General features: G+C 40.3%; 1 protein-coding gene across 6 annotated transcripts; it reads left to right on the forward strand.

The window, feature by feature from the left end:
• Nucleotides 1-6,993: 6,993 nt before the first annotated feature.
• On the forward strand, nucleotides 6,994-19,120 carry znf831 (zinc finger protein 831). Of its 6 annotated transcripts, XR_013788088.1 has the most exons (6): nucleotides 6,994-7,132; nucleotides 8,183-12,477; nucleotides 14,657-14,838; nucleotides 15,812-16,724; nucleotides 16,817-16,890; nucleotides 17,175-19,095. XR_013788088.1 is itself a non-coding variant. In XM_079483356.1 (5 exons), exons 2-5 carry the CDS (start codon nucleotides 8,229-8,231, stop codon nucleotides 16,547-16,549), a joined length of 5,064 nt encoding a protein of 1,687 aa, XP_079339482.1. In that variant the 5' UTR covers nucleotides 6,994-7,132; nucleotides 8,183-8,228; the 3' UTR covers nucleotides 16,550-19,101. The 6 variants fall into 6 exon arrangements, 3 of the variants coding, with proteins under 3 accessions (XP_079339482.1, XP_079339481.1, XP_079339483.1); XR_013788086.1 differs by having other exon boundaries at nucleotides 15,812-16,890; nucleotides 17,175-19,120; XR_013788087.1 differs by having other exon boundaries at nucleotides 16,814-19,095.
• The last annotated feature ends 1,859 nt before the right edge of the window (nucleotides 19,121-20,979 follow it).

Consider the following 20,979-nt stretch of genomic DNA (forward strand, 5'->3'; position numbering starts at 1 on the left):
CACTCTGGATTATTGTTTGTTTTATGTTTTCGGGTCAGGAGTTCCCTGTCCCCCTGTTTTCTGGATTATTCGCCCGTGTTTGAATAAACCTTTTGTTGCCTTCATCTCCTGCATCTGAGCCCTTTTCACACCTGTGACAGTACAATGTCATCAAGAATGAACTCAGCAGGGGATCAGGCCATTTGTCTCGCTGTCACCAATCATGGAGTGTTACTGGGTCGTCAACAGCTGGAGGTAGCGGAGATTCGGCAGTGTGTCACCGCCATGTCCCAGCAATTCACGGCCATTGCTCAACACCTCGATAAGACTTCCTCAAATCTGCTGCCCTGTCTCCCTTAATTTCTATTCCTTCGTTTCAGGATGATCCGGTTGTGCTCACTGGGGTACCCCCGGTTTATCACGATCTGAGAGCGGTTTTCAGCAAGTCTGGGGCGGCATCTCTGCCTCCACACCGCCTGTACGACTGTGCAATCTACATGTTACCCGGCACGTCTCCACCTAAGGGTCGTCTGTATTCTCTCTCTGGGCCCGAGAGGGAGGCTATGGAGAAGTACGTATCAGGTTATTTGGCAATGTTTGTCCTTCCTCTCCGGCTGTGGCAGGGTTTTCTTCATGGAGAAGGATGGTTCCCTCTGTCCCTGCATTGATTAATCGGGGGCTGAACGACCCTTGTCCTTGATGTCATCGGCCTTTGAACTCTTGCAGGCCGCTGTTTCTGGTGTTCGTCTTGTCCCCCGATGCTTCTGACTTCCTCTCCCTCACTGCCATCTACACCCATAACTGCACCACAGACAACATTAAAGTCACACCTCACATTTCTGACCACTTCATCACTTTCAACATGCTCCTCTCTACATGAACTTCACCAACACCACCACCTGTTTATTTTAGACTGAATCTTCGCGCCCTCTCTCCCCTAGCACCCTCTAGGTCTGGGTGTAACTGTCTTTTTAATAAACATGCTTAAATTTTTTTAAAGTTTATTTGTTATATTTTGTATACAAAATACATAAATGACAAGTGCAAAAGTAGCACAATTATTTAAGTGTCTGTATATGTGTCACATTTTATAGTGCTGTTTGTTGTACAAATCAAACAGAACGGCTTGGTGCTGGATTGGGTCAAGAGGAATGCATACCTCTGTCTCCAGTCATCTTTGAAAACTTTGTTTTCTTCGTCAACTTTTCTTTTTCTGGAAACTGACATCCTCTCTCTCCTAAAAGCTCACACACCACAGTGAAGTTTGGCCCTGTTTGAATGCCCTGAGTGTCATGACGTCTTCGCTTTCATTTCTGACCTGAAATACTCAAATTATCTCCAAAGTAAAAACGCCTAAATAGTTGATCTACAAGTTTAGCATGGATTCTTTCAAGTAGAAAATGCACTTAAAGTGATAACAGCAAATTATATTGCTTTATCTCTTATCACTGTGTCAAACACACTGTTGTAGTCTCTGTGAAGCGCTTCTGCCTGAAACACTCTGACTGGTGAAATTGACCAAGTGTGTTGTGATCAGGTATCTGCTCTGGAAATGACCACCTCTAAACCATAGCCTCAGCTTAAGCTCTTATAAACAGGTATAAACAGGAAGTGAAGATAAACCTCAATGCTTTGGACTACACAGCTGGGGCGTCTAATGCTGTTCCTGGTCTTAGATGTGGAAATATAGGTGGTAGTAAACACATGTGTTTAGTCACGTATAAGACACTCAATTATGAGTACTACAATAAATGTTTTTGTTATTGGAACACCTAAAATGAAGACATTTTTAGCTGTATGACAAAATGTATGCATTTTTTAGGGTTGATGTCATTACGAATTTAATTTTATTAAGTGTTTTGATATTAGTATTGACAGTTGAACGTTACTTTCTGCTTTCTGAGAATAAATAGATTAAATGAATGTATAGACAGTGGTGCTTTATTTTAAATACATTAAATAATTGTATTAAATGGTTAAATGTAGACCGTTTCATCTGCCACGGGAATTCACTTCCACCATTATAACGGCAGCTTATATTCCACCGGATGCTGATGCCAAGCTTGCTATGAAAGAACTTCATGCAGCTGTCAGTAAACAACAGACTTTTATAACTCAAACTTAAAGACAGTGCTACCTAAATTTCACCAGCATGTTTCCTGCCACACAAGACGAAACAAAACTTTGGATCATATCTACACAAACATGGCTGAAGCTTACGCCAGGACCCCCCCTCCCCCACCTGGGTCAATCTGATCACCTTTCCTTGTTCCTCAACCCCAAATATTCACCTCTCATCAATCGTGTGAAGCCATCAATGAAGACCATCAAGGTGTGGCCTGCGGGGGCAGACTTTTCACTCCAGGAAAGGTTTCTACACACAGACTGGAGTATGTTTGCTTCTCAGGCCACCAGTGGCTCTCACACGGACATAGACAGTTACACCGCCTCTGTATTGGACTACATCAATTCCACCATTGATGGTGTCAGAACCCAGAAACAGATCACCACATACCCCAATCAGAAGCCATGGATGAACAAGGAAGTGCGCCTCCTCTTGAAATCATGCAACACTGCCTTACGATCGGATGATGCACAGGCCTACAGTACTTCCAGGGCAAATCTGAAGAGGGGCATCAAAAAGGCCAAGAACTGCTACAAGCTGAAGCTAGAGGAGCATTTTTCCAATTCTGACCCTTGACGCATGTGGCAGGGTATCCAGGCCATCAGTGACTACAAACCCAACCACTACACCCCCATAGCCACAGATGCCGTCTTCCTGAACGAGCTTAATGACTTTTATGCTCGCTTTGAGAGAGACAATAAGGAAACCGCTACCAAGCTCACACCTCTGCTGACCACCCAATCATCACATTAAAATGCACTGATGTTCACACTGCACTAAGCCGGATCAACGCGTGCAAGGCTGCTGGCCCAGATGGCATCCCTGGTCACGTACTCAGGGCATGTGCGGAGCAGCTCGCTGGGGTCTTCACGGACATCTTCAACCTGTCCCTTGCCCAAGCAGCAGTTCCAGCATGTTTTAAATCCACCTCCATTGTGCCCGTTCCGAAACATTCTAACCTGACGTGCCTGAACGACTACCGCCCCTGTAGCACTCACACCCATTGTTATGAAGTGCTTTGAGCGGCTGGTCCTGGCACACCTAAAGGACTCTCTACCACCCACACTGGACCCATACCAATTTGTCTATCGTAACAATAGGAACACAGATGATGCAGTGTCCTGCACTCCGTGCTCACACATTTGCACAATAAGGACACTTATGCATGCATGCTGTTTGTAGACTTCAGCTCTGCTTTCAATACCGTCATCCCTTCCAAGCTAATCATCAAACTTGGAAACCTCAGCTTGTTAGGTTAGGCCACATCTGCTCCACCACCATCACCCTCAACACTGGTGTACCACAGGGCTGCGTACTGAGCCCCTTTCTCTACTCCCTTTTCACACTCGACTGCAGGCCTGTGAACGGATCTAACTCCTTCATCAGGTTTGCAGATGATACAACAGTGATTGGTCTCATCAGCAACAACGATGAGACTGCATACAGGGAGGAGGTCCGACACCTGGCCACACGGTGCTCAGACAACAACCTGCTTCTTCACAACTCCAAGACAAAGGAGATCATCGTGGACTTCAGGAAGGCGAAAGGAGGCACACCAGACCCCATCCACATTAATGGGATGGCTGTTGAACGTGTTTCCAGTTTTAAGTTCCTGGGTACTCATATTTCGAAGGACCTGTCCTGGACCACCAACACCTCATGCCTGGTCAAGAAGGCTCACCAGCGTCTCTTCTTTCTGAGGACACTGAAGAAGAACCAACTGTCTTCAACTATCCTGGTGAACTTCTATCGCTGCACGATAGAGAGCATCCTGACCAACTGTGTCACAGTCTGGTACAGGATCTGTTCAATGCTGAGCACAAGGCACTGCAGCGGGTGGTGAAAACAGCCCAGCGCATCACAGGGACTACACTTTCTCCCATTGAGGACATCCAGAAGAAACGCTGTCTGCGTCGAGCTCGCAGCATTTTCAAGGACTCCTCTCACCCCGCTCATAGACTGTTTACTCTCCTGCCTTCCGGTAGGCGCTTCAGGTGCCTCCGGACAAGAACCAGCAGACTAATTATTTGACCTGTGTTTTGACTTCCATAACCTTTTATGTTTTACTTATAGTCAATGTTTTCTTGTACAGCTGCTTTGTAATAATGAAAATTGTAAAAAGCGCTATATAAATAAAGCTGACTTGACTTGACTAAGAAACAGCTTTTTTCCCAGAGCTGTTTCATTATTGAACTCTGCCCCCCACTGATTACCTCTCTTACCTTTAACTTCATCGCTGCTATAACATTGTTTACATTGCACTACAGGGCTGCCATGCATGACTGAACTGTACACACCAGTACTTCATGTTATCTGCTCTACCTGTTTACACACACACAGCATCATTTGCAGTCTATACTGCTCACTTGTACACCAGGAATATTATACTGAATGCTCATTTGCACTAATGGACCACTTTCATAACTGCACTAACTTATCTACTGCACTGTATCTCTATTAACTGCATCTACTCATCTATTGCACTGTAACTTCAATAACTGCATTAACTAATCTACTGCACTGTAACCTTATTAACTGCATTTACTTATCTTATGGACTGCAACTTATTAACTGCATTAACTCGTATACTGCACCGTAACTTTAATAACCTCATTAACTCATCCACTGCACTGTAACTTCAACAACTGCATTAACTCACCTATTGCATTGCAACTTTAACAGCTAATGTCAAAAATTTATGCACACTTAAGTCACTTGCACTATTGTATTGTCTAAATTATTATCTGTTCATAGCTACCTGTACATTAATGTTCATAGTATATAGCCATCTGTATATATTGTTCATAGTACATACCTACTGTCATATTTTCATAAGAACATACCTACAGTAAAATATTTTTCATAATCCATGCCCACTGTATAATATTTTCCTAATATTGTATTCTGTATTTATTCTAACTGTATATCCTGCACTTGCTGATTGCACTTCTGGTTAGACCTAGACTACATTTCGTTACACTGTACTTGTATATGTGTAATGACAATAAAGTTGAATCTAAATCTAAAAATCTAAAATATAAACCTAATAAATGTAATAAAATAAACGTGGCACACCATTGTTTTGTTCTCTTTATTAAAACTAATAGAAAAACGTGACTAATAAAGTAACCATTTTATTAAACAATCCATAAAGCCACACTGGTGCATTATAAGCGTTATGATGAATATCCGTGACAGATGCCAGATCCTGTCAGATGCAGGTTATATTACGTCAGTGTCCGAAATCATTCACTCATTTTTATTCACTTCTTCCCCCTATAGTGGACTATTTAGCATTTGCTATATATACCTGTATATATATTCGAATTAGTGAACATGTGGGTGAATTCAGAAACAGCTTCAGTCTGTCTGAATGCTGGTAAGATCCCACCTCCCCATGTGTTGCAACCAAGGCTTTTGGTACACCAGGAGGGATCAGAGGAGTAGGTGATCTACAGTAAATGCATGAATTAAACATAAATGTTGCCGGCCACCAGAGGGTAGCCAAACCATTATAAATGAAAAGTAAAAAATTTAACCAACCAGATTAGGCATAAAATGTAAAACAGAAATAAAAAGATGAAGTCATCTACAGTGTGTATTTCATTCTCCCTGCTAAGAACAACCAAAAATGACATTGGATGTTACCTGTCATAGTTCCATCAGAAAGGCTAAAAACTTTGACTACTTAAACTAAACCTGGATCTGTCAACATGTTTGTCAAGTTTATGCACCTAGAGGAAATTAAATACACTCTTAAAAAAGTGCTTAAAAGGTTCTTAGATGCAAAAGAACCTTTAACATCTGAAGAACCTTTAACATCTGAAAAACCTTTAACATTTGAAGAACCTTTCTGTTTCACAAATCAAACCCCGTTGGTATGAAAGACTCATTAGCAATTAGATTAACGGCTGTGCGTCCTGATCAACAACAAATATCCATAGTGCTAGAAATACAGAGCTTTGAGAAGTGTAGGAAATTATGAAAAGTCGTGATGAAACATCCCTTTTCCTGTCACATTAGGCAGTAAAGGGATAGTTCGCCTCAAAATAAAATTCTGTCATCATTTATTCACCATGTGATTCTAAACCTGTATATGACTCCTTATTTTATCATTTAATGTTGATATTACAGCTTCGCGAGTAGCAGAGACTGAAGGCCTATGCAGTTATTCAGAGAAATATAACAGATTCCGATGCTTTATTTCTCCTGAGGGTTTGATTTTGTTTACAGGGTTTAATAAGGCCTCCCTCGCTCTGATGTAGCACAGATGGTCGTGATGTACTAATATTGGGACTCATGGACATGAGCCACTTGATGAGTTGCAGCTAACGTTTCTAATAAATAAACAAAATAAAAAACGTGCACCATCAATGTCACAAATTCTGTTACATTTCTCCTCCTTAGTGTGTGGGTGACTGGAGGAATGATAGAAGCCTTCAATAGGAGTTTGTTACGTACAGCAAACACACCGTGAGTGTGTGTGGGGGTGTTTGTGGGTGTGTGTGTGTGCGCGTGTGTGGGTGAAATAATCTGTTCGAGGTGGATCTGCGTGTTCAGTGTACTTCCTCTTTAAGCAAGCAATTTTGTTTTTCAGTTCAATTCTGTTCTGTGTTGCGCTCGCTATCTCTCTTTCTGTCGCCCTCCCTTCATCTGCTCTCTTCATCTGTGTCCATCTCATTCAACGGTCCTCTGTGGCTCTCCATTTCATGGCATGGTCTTAACTTTGGGTTCTTTTGTCTCAAAGTGTTGTCACTCTAAGCGTCCCTCCTCTCTCTCTTTCACTCTTATGTCAATTTGTGTTTTCACCGTCATTTGCATGAGTGACGTTTGTATTTCCTCCACCAGCAACAGAACCAAGGAAGAGGAACCAAGGGCCTGTGTGGTGTGAGTGGGTGCCACAGTCACATGCGCTCTACGAGTTCATTTCGCCTCACACTCTTCCAAAGACAGCCAATGGTTTTCACACTGTGGATTTAAATGGGCAACCTTTAGACGCTGCAGTGTTTCGTTAGGTTTCAAGCTCTGGTGAGTGACCTTTGCTTGCATTTGTTGATGTGTCTTGTGATGTGACTTATCTTTTATAAGTGTAGCGGTCTGATGCATCGAAGATATGCTGCAGCTCACAAAGGGTTGTGAACAAAACAAAGAATTACGTCTATGAGTAGTTAAGATATGTCTTTCTTTTTTCAGAGGAACTCAGATAGAGCTAAAGTTAATGTTGAGATATTAAGCAACCTAAATGCATTGGCTGTCAATTCGGCCTTCAGTTTTGTTTTTATGCATTTTAATAAGAATGCAATTTGTATAATAGTTTCTACCATGTAAACCAGCATCAACAAGTAAAAACTACACATGAAACTAAATCTTATTGAAAATAAAAAAACAACTCTTATCTAGGAAGGGGTTTTAAATAGGGCGTTGTGTCTCAAGTGTAAAGGCAGAAAGAGGCCCTAACAGTACAAGAGCGATCACGTTTGACAGAAACTGAAAGAAACACGATAAAGATAAAAAATCTGATAATGTATTTTTCACAAATTGTAAGTGTGTGCCTCCACATACCCATGAATGTGAAAATAAACACGTTTTTGAGATGGGAGCTCCTCCATTGTGCTATCTGTCATCTTTCTAGAAATTAGTCATAACTTTACCGCCACGTTTTTTTACTACTCTGATGCTTCTGCAGTATGCAAATATTGAAAATGTGTTTGCAGTAAATACCTGTTAGACCCACAATGACTATAGTTGTGAAATATCCATGGAGTATGAAGTCAGTAGACATAAGTATACTATGAGCACACCCGTGTAAAATACAAGCAATAGTCAACAAGTGTTTCTGCTGTCTTTTTCTTTTGAACACCCAGAGTAACCAGCCTTCTCTGATACTATGTTACATTCTGTACTGTCTACCCACTCAGTCCACTCCAATGATGCTGTGAAGATTTTTTGTATAATGTGTGCAACTGGTATATTCAGCCTTCCATAACCTGCATTCCATTTCAAGGGGGGTTGTGTCCTTTGATCCGCAGAAGTGCAGGTCTTATAAAAAAGAATAATATATATTTTTTATTTTTTTAGGTAATTAGAGAGCTCCGTCTCCCAGCATCACAAGGACTGTGTTACCATGGCAACTAGCAAGCAGAGCTTTGTGAGAGCTGCCGAGCCTCAGTGTTCAGTGTCTGCGCAGAGAGAGGAAGAGATGCACGTTAAGGCCCCTTTCACGACTATGTATGTCCACAACGGTTCTGCCACTGGCCTGCAGCCATATCCTCAGGCTCAACCCCGGGCCTTGCAGGATGCAACGGTTGTTCCAGTGTTCCTGCCGAGGATGTGTACCAACCAGCCTCTATCTGCTCTGACATTGCATATAGCCAGCAGCACTCCTTTTCGGCAACAAAGTGCTTCAGCGGCCTCATCCAGACCCAAGTCTACCGGGAAACATGTTTGTCCACACTGCGGCAAGGACTGTCTGAAGCCCAGCGTGCTTGAGAAACACCTTCGCTGCCACACAGGAGAGAGGCCGTATCCGTGTACCACCTGTGGCATTTCTTTCAAGACGCAGAGTAACCTTTACAAGCACAAGCGCACCCAGGCTCATGCACGCCTCTCCAATGAATCTGACAAAGGCACTTTCAGCAGCCAGGAGAGTACGGATATTTCAAAGGACAACTCTGGCAGTTCAACCTCTGAGATGCATTGTGAAGAGTCAGCTGATATGAAAAAGAGTGATGAAGTTTGTCCTGCAGTGTCAGTGACGGCAGAGCGCCCTGTGGAGGGTAAGACCAAGTCTGGGACAGGATGGCCATTACACAAGGCTGCAGTGGACCGATTGAGCACTACACTACAGGAAAAAGTCCACTCTTTAAGCGCAACTGTGCATTTATCGCCTGATGTAACGGATAATTGTGCTCGCAAAAACACGAGTGCATCTAGTGAAAATGGACGAGGACCACTGACACCTAATCGGACACCCCTTCAGAGGCAAGAAGCTTTATTTTCCAAGCCATGGGAGTCCCCGACATTCCGTGGAAAGTCTCAAAGCCACGACAGTACAGATTCTGGTTTTAGCGACAGCTGCGAGCATCATTTATCCAGCAGTCCGGGCTCAAGCTTGCACGATCCTAGTATAGAATCAATGCCAGAAACCACCATTAAGCATCAAGAACTCGATGCCTCCCAGGCGTCCTCAAACATGACCCCTGTTGACCCCAAAAGCAAAGTATCTATTCAGGAGAAACAGAAGCTGGAAGAACGAATTTCAAAGCTCATATATGAAAACAGCGTTTTGGTGGAGGATAAGCGACTGGAAAATGTGCGTCCGAGAAAGACGGTATTGTCGAAACAAGGAAGCATTGATCTTCCCGTGCCGTACACTTACAAAGACTCCTTCCATTTTGAAATAAGGAGCAGCAAACAAATCGCAAGCTCACAAAAACAAGACCGAGGAGGTGGGGCTATTTACAGATCTGTGCCTACACAACACTCCACTAGCCTGGAGCATGCACCGTTAACACGAAGCAGTTCTTTACCTTTTACCGTGGGTGGCAAAAACAATCTTAGCAGAAGATGTAGTGCAGGGCACGTTTACCCATCCATATCAACATACCAACAAGCACCATGTCATCGCTCACTAGTGAGACAGGTAGCGGTCGATTGTCATCCTACTTCAGACGGATCCTCGGTCGACAGAGCTATCATCAGCAGTCTTAGTTCAGATGGAGACAGCATTGACATTGCAACAGAATCAAGTATGAAAGCGATCTACAGGAAGAAAACACGGAAGTTTGACTACACAAAATGGCACACTTACAAAGGGGGAACATTTAGGAAACTCTACAACACTGACAGAGACTGTCCTCTTAAGACCAAAAGGACTCCGCCTAGCATTGAGCCAACAGAGGGCATTCAAATTAGCCAACCAGGAGACAATACGTCTGTGTCTCTGAACTTTACTTCCTGTTCTGTTGTGTGTCTTTCCCAAACTGGCAATACGTCATTAGCACACACACCGAACCAGGCCACTTCTTCATACATCCTTCTAAAAAATTCATCTTTGGAGAACAAGGAAGAATCTTTAGAGTTTTTAACGTTACAGAATAATCCTAAATGCTCATATACCAGTTTTGAGAAAAGTAACATCAATAGTACAGATGCGGAAAGGGAACAATTAAGAATACAAGCCAAAGACTGCCATATCCCATCAGAGAGAAAGAAACAGCGCACTGCAGATGATGTGCACATGCTCAGTATGTCACATCCTAGAATGGGACAAGTGAATGCAAATCTGTTTGGTTTAATAAGTCAACCACGGGTGCCAACTTGTGCAAAGCACGCACCCATCGCAGTTCCGGCGCAAAACCTCCACTGGCAGAGCAGCTTAACACATCAATTCTCAAATCCGAGTCAGTCGTTGTGTAAGACACCCAACCCTCCTTTTTGTTTGATCAATATGACATCTGGCAGCCCATCTGTTTCTACCAGCAGCCTTGCTCTCCCTGAAGCCAGGACCAGCTTTCCTCCCAAGTACCAGCTGAAGATTCCTCCTTCTACAGATGGAGTTCCTGCTTTTAGCTCCACTTTGGAACATAACACTCCTCAAACCCTTCCAGCTCTCGGTCAAAGCCAGTGTCATCCTGTGAACAGTTTACAATCCTCAAAACAGTGCCAAGCTGTTTCAAAAGTTTCACCGTTTGACAAAAGTATGCAAGGTACGGTGTGTGAAACCACTTCAGTACCTGTGTTATCGTTTTCCTCCTCAGGGCAGAATCAAACAAACACTTTATCCAAAGTACTGACACAGATTCAGCCTACAACGCCTACATCATTTTCATTCGTCTCACCTTCTGCACTTCCAATAATGAAGCATCAGATTTCTTTGTCACAGAGTAACTGCACAAGAGATATGGCGGAAAATCAGTCAACGGGTCCTGTCTCATCCCTGCATCCTCTCAAAGCTTCAGATGACATGCAGTCGTTTAAGTTACCTGACGCAGTATCAACAGTTAGTGGATCTGCTGATACAACTGTAAATATCGACTCTTCATCAAAGATGTCACCCACAGTCCAAAACTACCCTGTTTTCACATTTGAAATACCTCCAGGTTTTACAGAAGACACACAATCCTCAGTATTTGAGAGTACTCTGAACAGCACTGTCTCTAAAATGACCACTGGTGACTTTCAAGGCTCCCAGTCTGAAGCAAAAATGATTCAGTCACAGGCTCAAAACATGTTTTACGTACGAACGGCAGATCTTCAGATTGTCATGCAGCTCATTTCAGATGAACAGTTAGCGCTAATAGAGCCTCATATTGAAAAACCAGAAATCAAGCCAGTGGAAAGTTCTGTGACGTCTAGCATTTGTACAAACCAGATATCTCTTTTACAGGATGCGTACGGGGATAGTGGGATCAATGTGTGCGTGACACAAAACATGGTAAATAATGACAAGATAGGCCAAAATTCTGAAACAACGACTTTAAAGCCTTGTGGATTTGAAAATGCTGGTGGTTTAATATTTCAAAATGTTCATAATTCAGCTGAGGCCAACATCAGCCCGACATACGTTTCATCTTGGTCACATTCACAGACAAAACTTCCTATCTCAGCCTCAGTGAACAACAGGACAGATCCAGCAAGACGATTCTACGATTCGCATAAAATATCAAAGAACTTCCAAGACAGCGAATCTGTTGGGTTTGATTTCAGCGCAGAGTCACATCACAAACAAGATGCTGGTGACAAACTGAGTGAACTTGATTTAGTGGACAAAACCTTTTTTAAAAACCAGGATGGCAAAGAGCCCTCTTCAGTTCACAGCCTAGATACGATCAACTGTTCTGGCCCCAAGGTTGCTTTCATCCAGGATCAAACATCTACAGACAGGAAGCAAGAACTTAACATTGAAACATCAGATTGTTTAATGGAGTCAAATCACACGCCGATTATAAAAAGTACTGAGCCTAACAAAACAAGGCAACTCATGCCGGTCACATTATTAAAAGATGCTGAAGGGGTTCAAACAGCGAAAACAACACAGTTCGGATTTTATTTTGCAGACAAAACTATCCCAATAACAACTCCCCCGGAAACACCAAAGATGGACAAAGCGATCATCTCCACAATACAACCATGCCAGAGCAAGTCGTGCTGGGCTGCATGTTCAGATGCGAAAGAAATGAAAGAATGTGACACAGGTGAGCTCAAGCTTGGAGCCCAGGGGAATGAAGCATCTACACAGTATGAAATCCAGCAAGCCTTTGGGAATTATATAGACTGTTTTAAAGCGTACAGCATGGTGCCAAACAGGACTTCAAACTTCGTTCCTGGAGACAACTCTAAATGTGAAGATGTCCATGTCAATCTGGATACAGGTGGGAACCTTTTTTATTATTTAATTGTCAAAGCCTATATTATCATATTATTTCAGATGAAGTGAAGTGTTTGCATGTGACAGAGCAGCCATGCGTAAACATGTGCACACGATTAACTTTCATATCACATGGTCACATGACACGTTCTCTCCACCAGGTGGTGACAAGATATCATAACTTCAATCTCTCAATTTGACTAGAAAAGCCATTATGAACTAACCATTTGCCTCTTACTACCTTATTTCATGCCATCTGAGCCGAATATTTGGGAACACTAGCAATCATTTCAATGAAGTAATTTTCCACCCACAGGAATAATTCGACTTCACAAATTATTTTCCCATGTATAACTTTTGCAGGTGTGACCTTCAACATTCAGGAAGAATGTCATCACTCGTTGTTGCTCTTGGCCTGACTGACTTAAGTACTTAAGTGTGCCTATGCTAAAAAGCCTCTTCTGGTTTATGAATATTAATTCAATTATAGACATATTATTGTTACATTCATATCAATGTTATTCCAAGACACGTGCAGTTTTAATATAATATAATTGTATACACTTTCCTGTGGCTCAGTTGTTACTGTTTGGCACTAGCAACGCCACTGTCATAGGTTCGATCCCAGGGATTGCACAAATGTGTAGTATAATGCAATGTAAGCCGCTTTGGAAAAAAAGCATCTCCCAAATGCATTAATGTAAATTTAAATAATAGAAGAATATACTGTACTTGCACAAATGTCTTAATTACGTCAGTTTTATTACAGATTTGACAGAGTCTTATAAATATGCTTAAATAAATGCATAAAGCAATAAACCAACCTAAGGTCTCTTTGCTGGCTTCAGATGGTCTTCCAGTCTGGTCAGTGGGATCTGTTTTCTAGTGTTGTCAGTTTAACACACAACAAATGCCCATGCCCATGAACTATGCAACAATTTCACAAGCAGAATCTGGTTTCAATCCAATAGGATCACAAGGATTTGAGTCTGAGTATGTGAATTTGAGGTGAACACCATTAACTTGTCATCACGTAGCTTTTTTCTTTTAACCTTTGTACTTTTTTACCCTTGCGCATCCCTACTGACCTGAGGTTTCTCTTATCAGTTGCAGCCACCTGTTGCAGGAAACATTTGATCCTTGCGGTCTTTGTGGTTCGAATACAACTCATTCACATTCACTTTCAAGTCACTATAACAAATGTGAGTAGAAAAGTCGATCGGATGGGCTCAGGATTTACATGCTTCCCATCCCATCTTTGCAAACATTCTTTCCTTAAAGCTTCATAAGGAAGAAAAGTGTATGGATGCATCTATCATTAAAGTGAAAGGTGGTCCGGCTCTTTTAAGATGTACTTCTTGATTCCTCGAGCAGCCTGGATTGGAATGTGTTTGATTGATCAGATGTCTCCGGGGAAAGGACAGAGTGTTAAGTAGAGGTCACAAGAAGATAAAGACCCACCGGTGCACCGAACCAGAGGTAAAAGGGGGATATGATGTCTCCATTCCAGACAGCTGACATGCAATCTGACAGCCAACCACAGCCTCCTCTTCTAAGCACTGCGGCACAGAGGCATGCGCAAGAGTTCAGCCAAACCAAATCTACCCCAGAGAATCTGACTGATTGTTTATCATGATTTTATATCTCCACCACCATAATAAACTGTATAGTAGCATGTGTTGGTAGGTGTGTCTTGACATAAAATGTGAAACTATCATTACATTTTTTTGTCATTATTTGGCTGATGACTAGCCACATGTTCCACAAGACTGAACGGAAGGAATCTGCATTTTAAGCGGTCTGGCTTTAACATTTGCAATCAGATATCAGTTTTATGTTCGGCTATAAAACCATTTATGTCCAATGTATCAGCTTCTACTTCAGAAGGATTCAGTTTTCATAAAACCTTGAGCCTATTAGAATGGCAAAATAACAGAGTTTAGCTGCATGCATTGGGATGTTCAAACAACCCACCGCAGCTGTGAACCAAATAACACTTTCCTTAATATATACACCTGTCTGCCCAAACTCAACTAGGTGAAATGACTCCAATACTTAAATCTCCCCTATAGGAACTATCAGGCAAACTGAGACCCACCGTTAGAGACGGAGCCGCCGAAAACATCTAAATTATGCTGCGTTCAATAATTTATTTATTTTTGTATTCAATGTTCTACTCTTAGGACATGGAGAGGATGGGGTTCTCAACAGCTTGTGGTTTGAGAAGGATCCGGAGACTGAGAGGAAAGAATCAGTCTACAAGGAATCTGAGTATGCAGATAAGGAGAAATCAGACACAAAGATGGCAGATAACAACAACACATGCCAGAGTTGTGGGAACAATGATAAACAAGACAAACGAGAGGTGAGAGAAATAAAGAATAGCTTTGGAGGATGCACACGGATGAACCTCTGTAAAAAACACAATACTCCGTAAGAAATGACATGGCATGGTCACCAGCATAATTGTCTTCATTGCGACTTTTTGATATTGCATTGCATTCATTCATATTTTATTGCCAAAATATGCACGTTTATTTTAGCTTACACTAAAATCAGGAGAAGTATAAATAGTGAGTCTGGAGTGAGAATGTGTTGGTTAAATAAGACTATCCCATTCACTATTTCCTCCACCTAACTGTCGATGAAAGATGAATATGCGGTTGCTATAGAAACCATACAATTTGGTTCTGTTTACGGCTTCTATCTCATTTATCTCAGTTGTTAAATTGCATGTGTTTTAGCCCAAATCACAGTACTTTGCGCTGCATGTGCCGAGCTGTTGAACAAAACACCGGCCTCAAAAAAATGCAAGACCACTTCAAGAAAGTGTCCTTTTTTATTATTTCAATATTGCAAATTAAATGAATGTTCTTATTCAGATCTAGAAAATTGAAACGCTACAAAATAGCCAAAAAAAGATGCAATATTTGCAGATCTTGAATACAGTAAGGAAAACAAGTTCATATTTTCTTACGTCTTAATATGACTTTCAAAAGAATTGCCAAATGTTCTACTGTCCCATACTTGAGTGTCTCCCTTCTAAGAAATTCTAAGAGAAACAACAGAGATAATGATCATACATGCAATGCGTGCATTTTACACGCTAATATCTCTAAAAACTATTAGGTTTCAAGCATAATTCAATCCGTGCAGATGTAAAACACTATGTTCAGTAGTCCTGTTGACATATTACACAGTGTAACTGAATGTCATTTTTTGGGCAGTCAGTTATTTTAGAACCTGAATAATGTTAATAATAACGAAAGGATTCTGGAGAGAAAATAATGTGAGGCATTCTTTAATGTGTAGTAACCTTATGTTTCCATTAAAAACAGGAAGAGTCCAGTCAGACAGCAGCTCAAGCTGAGCGTCAGCTCTCCAAGGAAGTGATTAATGCGTCCCTCAACAGTGTAAACCCGACTCAGCATGACAAATTCAATGTTCCAAACAATCCAGCAGCATCTGTTTGCAACATCCCTTCACAGACCTGTCACCCTCAAGGTCAAGAGGGGTGTAACAACTACACCAGGAGAGACAGCGAGGATGGAGTCTTTGGAAAAGGCACTTCTCCAGAGGCCAGTCAAAGAGAGACAGCTTCTCCTGGATATGCGCTTGTTTCACCTTCTCCAGGATTTACCAATCAAACATGCAGACATCCGTTGGTACGTCCAATCCTGGTGAATGCCAACCAAAGGGAGACACTTACAAGGAACATTATGACCCATTGGACCTGTGCAAAAGGCTCTGAAGTCCAGTTGATCTCACCACAAAACAAACCGGATAGCACGACTGTATCAGGCAGTGTATTGCAACACCACTGCAGTGATTCAACGACTGAGGTGGTCAACACAAGTATGACTTCATCATCATGTGCCGGACTGATGCGTTCCAACGCACCACATAAAACATACAATCAAATCACTCACACTAACCAAAAACATTCCCCGGCCACAGTTAGTAACTCACAGACGGACTCCAAACTTTTCTATTCAGCCAGTAAAACTTACCTGGAACATGAGGACAGTAATAGCAGCAGTGACGATGAGCAAAAATTAGTCATTGAACTTGAGTAAGGCCAAAATTATAAATATTTATAAGATGTTTCATCTCTATAAATGTGCAACTCTCAATATGGCCGCTAGCACATCCCCCCCCAGAGTAAAAAATGCGGATCATCAATTCTTTAGGCCAGGGGCTCTGGACTGAGTGTCACGCTCAGTACCTGGAGCAAATAAAAAAAGATTTACGGTACATATAATCTCAGGTTTAATGTTTGAAATCTTTTGTTTTATTGTGATCCTAGCAATTTTAAAGATATCAGTCTTTCCCCATTCAAGTAGATAGGACTTGGTCTCATGTGACTGAAATAGCTGCCGGAGGTATCACAATTATGCCAAAGTGAGATAACTAAAAGGTAAGAAACACTGTATACGCATACTGTTTTTATATTATGCTGGGAACATTTTATGGCCATCAGTTGCCAATATATATTATGATATTATGATTTATACGGAAACCTTTTTACAATTCGAGATTCTTTATTAATTAGTCAGTTTATCAAGCTGTTTTCCCACTGCTCCACATAATGTCAACTCATTTATTCTTTAGTAACCTTTTCTACAATTTGGAAGACTACTAGTGTTCTGGAAACTGTAAAGGTTGAACAAAATAAGAAAATATATATTTTATCTATTTCAGATGGTAACCAGTCTTACAGATCTCAACCAACTGGGTTCATCGGGAGTTCCCATTGTATGAGTAAAAGAGTGATTTGTGAGCCAGTCTATGAAAACCCAACTTAAGTCATAGTTTTCTGTAAAAATATAACCTTGATATATTGACCGATAAATGCCAAATCATAGTGAAATGAAACGTTGAAATCAAACCTCAATGCTCATTATTAATGCTATTATAAATCATGACAAACATAAATCAGTCAAACCTTTATGATGTAGTGTAGGTTATGAACGGGGTGTAGCAAGTAATATTTTTGAGGTCTATTCCCCCTTTACAATTTCTCAGTTAGTTCTCACCTTTGCATTTGAGAAAATAACTTAATATTTAAAATGTTTATAATATTTTAAAAGTTTAGTTCACCCAAAAATTACTCCCAAACTTGATCAATATCTTTGTTTGGTTGAGCACAAAGTAAGATCTTTTGAAAAATGTGAGCAAGATTGACTACCATAGTAAAAAAAGTACCCCAAGAGATTTTTTGCTTTCCAAAATTCCTTAAAATAACTTATTTTGTATTAAACAGAACAAAAACTTCACTTTTTTCTATTATGGTAGTCAATGGTGTCCAATAAATGTCAGTTGCTAACATTCTTCCAAATATCTTTCTTTGTGTTCAACCAAACAAAGACATTTACACAGGTTTGGAACAACTTGAGGGTGAGTAATTCATGACAGAATTAATGGGTGGACTATGCCTTTAAGAGGTTTGGTCACTGTGAGATGAAAGAAATTCATAATTTCTACAGTAAACAGAATGTGCAAGCAATCCGTCATACTCTTCTATAATTAATACTTCCTTACCTGAATATGACATCATAGTATTAATTAGTCAATAATGTGCATCCCCTCTCCGTATAACACACACACAATTTTCTGAATGTTCCTACAGCCTTGCTTAAGCATACAACCATTTGTGGTTGAATTTCATTCCCACAGCTGCTTCCAATTGTGTTTACACTTCCAAAAAAACCAGACAGTCCCAGCATCCACACATATATATGTCAAGAGGTGCAACCTGTGCTGTGAATCATTTGAAAACCTGTAGGGGTTTGTGGCTCGGTTCTGTGAGGGCACCTGGAGAAGACACGCACTGGAATGTATACTTTCTCTTTAGTGCATGATCTTTATGTGATTCCCGCTGGCTGAGTCAGCACAAGCACAAAGTTGTGGGCTGAAAAAACATTTTCATAGTGGTGCTTCACAGAGATCAGTCATCGGGCCTCTGGCAATGAGATTAAAAACAATGTTTACTCATCACAGACATTACAAACTCCTCAGCTTTGACTGAATGTCAGTGCAGGCTTACACAAAGACTTTTGATGGACCGTCTCTGTGCAATAACCACGGAAGTACCATAAAGTGAAATGTTTTTGAGTTAATGTACCGTTAATATCACCAGTACATTGTTTTTCATTTTTGATATATGCCATCTATGTGCTTTCTGAAAGGGTGTTCAGTGAAAAGACATGTCAAGTCTGATTAAAGCCATATTGAATATATAAATGTATATTGTACTTCTCAAAATATCAACGCTACTGTTCTTTCTAAACAGAGAAAAAAAATTATAGAGATCAACATTTTTCACATCTGTGGAGACCCTGGCTTTGACATTTTCCCTGTTCATCAGTGTTTAATATGGCTATGCAGGAAATCTCTTTTTAGGTTAAAGGTTTGTATATATTTCTAGTATATCTTTATAGTCTGTTGTAAATTATTGCCAGGGTCATAAGGTGCTAAAATACAGATTCACTCTTGCCAATTATAATGCTTGTAGATTGTGGAATGTAAATGTAAAACTGGGAACAATCCACACCACCAATTCATGCAAGAATTTCCCTTTAAACAATTGGAGGCAAAGTTATTTTAGTTTGCTATAATAAAAACTTTGAAAACATTTCTGTTCATTGAAATAAATCAAAGAAATATTCGCCTTAACATTTTTGGAAAAACTTGAACTAAATGAAAATTTGAAATGTTCCCTCAGAAATTAACTGAAAAAGTTTTGAAGCACTAAAATGATAATAATAAACAAAAGATCAAATAAAACTAAAATAAAAATGAAAAATCTTATATAGCAACATAAAACATAAACAAATAAATAATTAAATGACAAAAAAATCATAAAACAAAATTGCACAAAATTTTACTAAAATGAACATTAAAACGAAAGATGTAAAAATGAAATATTAATGAAACTAAATATTATTCAAAACTATAATAACTCTGCTTGGAGGATTAGGGCAGAATTAACTTTCAATATAAAACATTTCTAATGTTAAAAGTTACTATTTCTTTTACCAAAACAAATGCTTATGATTTCACTTCTGAAACTTTATTTAAGCCCTGAGAGAGGATAATGTGTTTTCAACTCTTAAATCAGCAACGGAGTTCCTGTTTTTTTGTGGGATTTTCCGGATTATTATATAATCCAAACCGTGTGAAGAATCTGCGACTAACTTGTCAAATCAATCATGATAGTGGATACATCACCAGCTCACCTCAAAACAGTATATTTGGTTCCTCTTTTCAACCCTCTGATCTACAGTCAAATCTGTACATCCTCTTGGAATAGATGCTCTAGGATGAGATAACAGATTGATTGATGCCTTCATAGGAATTGGCAGTTGCTTTTAGCCAGGCATTTTGAGATTAGGTGCTGGCTTTAACTGCTAAAGTGCTAAACTGATAAACTTAATCAATAGTGTAAACGTTGTATACTATTTCTTATCATCTGGTGTGAACTAATTTCTTAAAGCCATTAAAACACTTTGATAAGAGGCAGAGGGCTGTTAAAATGTTGGAATAGGTCTGTAAATGACTGCATCATTTATTTATGCTAATGTAATCACTTTCTGTCCAGCAGAGCATTTTTTAGAGAAGATAAAACCTTTTCCTCCATGAAACAAGAAGTCCAAACAGTTTATGTATGTTTTGTCATCTAACCAGTGCGCAGCAAAAAAAATGAAGCAGTGAGTTTAAGCAGATATTAACGTCATTTACACAAAATAACTACATGACATTGTGAAGATAAGATTCAAATGATGTCTAATGAAGATGTGTTATGTGTGTGTAAACCGTAGAAACAAGCATTCGTATTTGGATTAGCCATATGATGTGTTTTGCGACAGATCAGGAACTCATTGAAACTGACAGATTTCTGTAAATGCATCGGCAGTGTTACATTGTGTCGCAGTTTAACAAGAACAGAAGAAAACAACGACAACTGACTTACATCCACATGGCCTTAGATGAACATCAACTTCAAATGGGAATATATAAAGAGATCTTCACCGGACGAGGATTTGAAGAGAGTGATCGAGCCGTGTTCGGTTTAGCACTGATTTTGCTGTGCACAATAGTTTAGGCTCTAAATGTTGTTTGCGTTCATTAATGCAACATTAACATACATTTTTGGGATATTTTTGGTTTCCACTGCCACTTAAACAAACTGTATGTTTTTGTTTATTTCCATATTCTGTGGTGAAAGAATAAGTCTACATTGTGACATTATTCACCATTGAAAAGTTAATAGAACTTCCGTTAATCCGACAAACCACACTTTCCACCACTGTCTAGCCTGTGTGGTAGATCTGAAGACCTCCAGAGGAATGTGAACACTTTCCAACAAGAGAAAAGAAGACCATATAGGAATGAGATCTAAACCACACTGGCACAATCATCACCAGCAGCTCGTAAACCACTGTTTTTGACATTATGTAATGCAAAAGTATACTGGACTGGATCTGAGAAGCTGAGAAGCCCATAC

This window comes from Barbatula barbatula, assembly GCF_947034865.1.
Source record: "Barbatula barbatula genome assembly, chromosome: 20".
NCBI classification, from domain to species: Eukaryota; Metazoa; Chordata; class Actinopteri; order Cypriniformes; family Nemacheilidae; genus Barbatula; species Barbatula barbatula.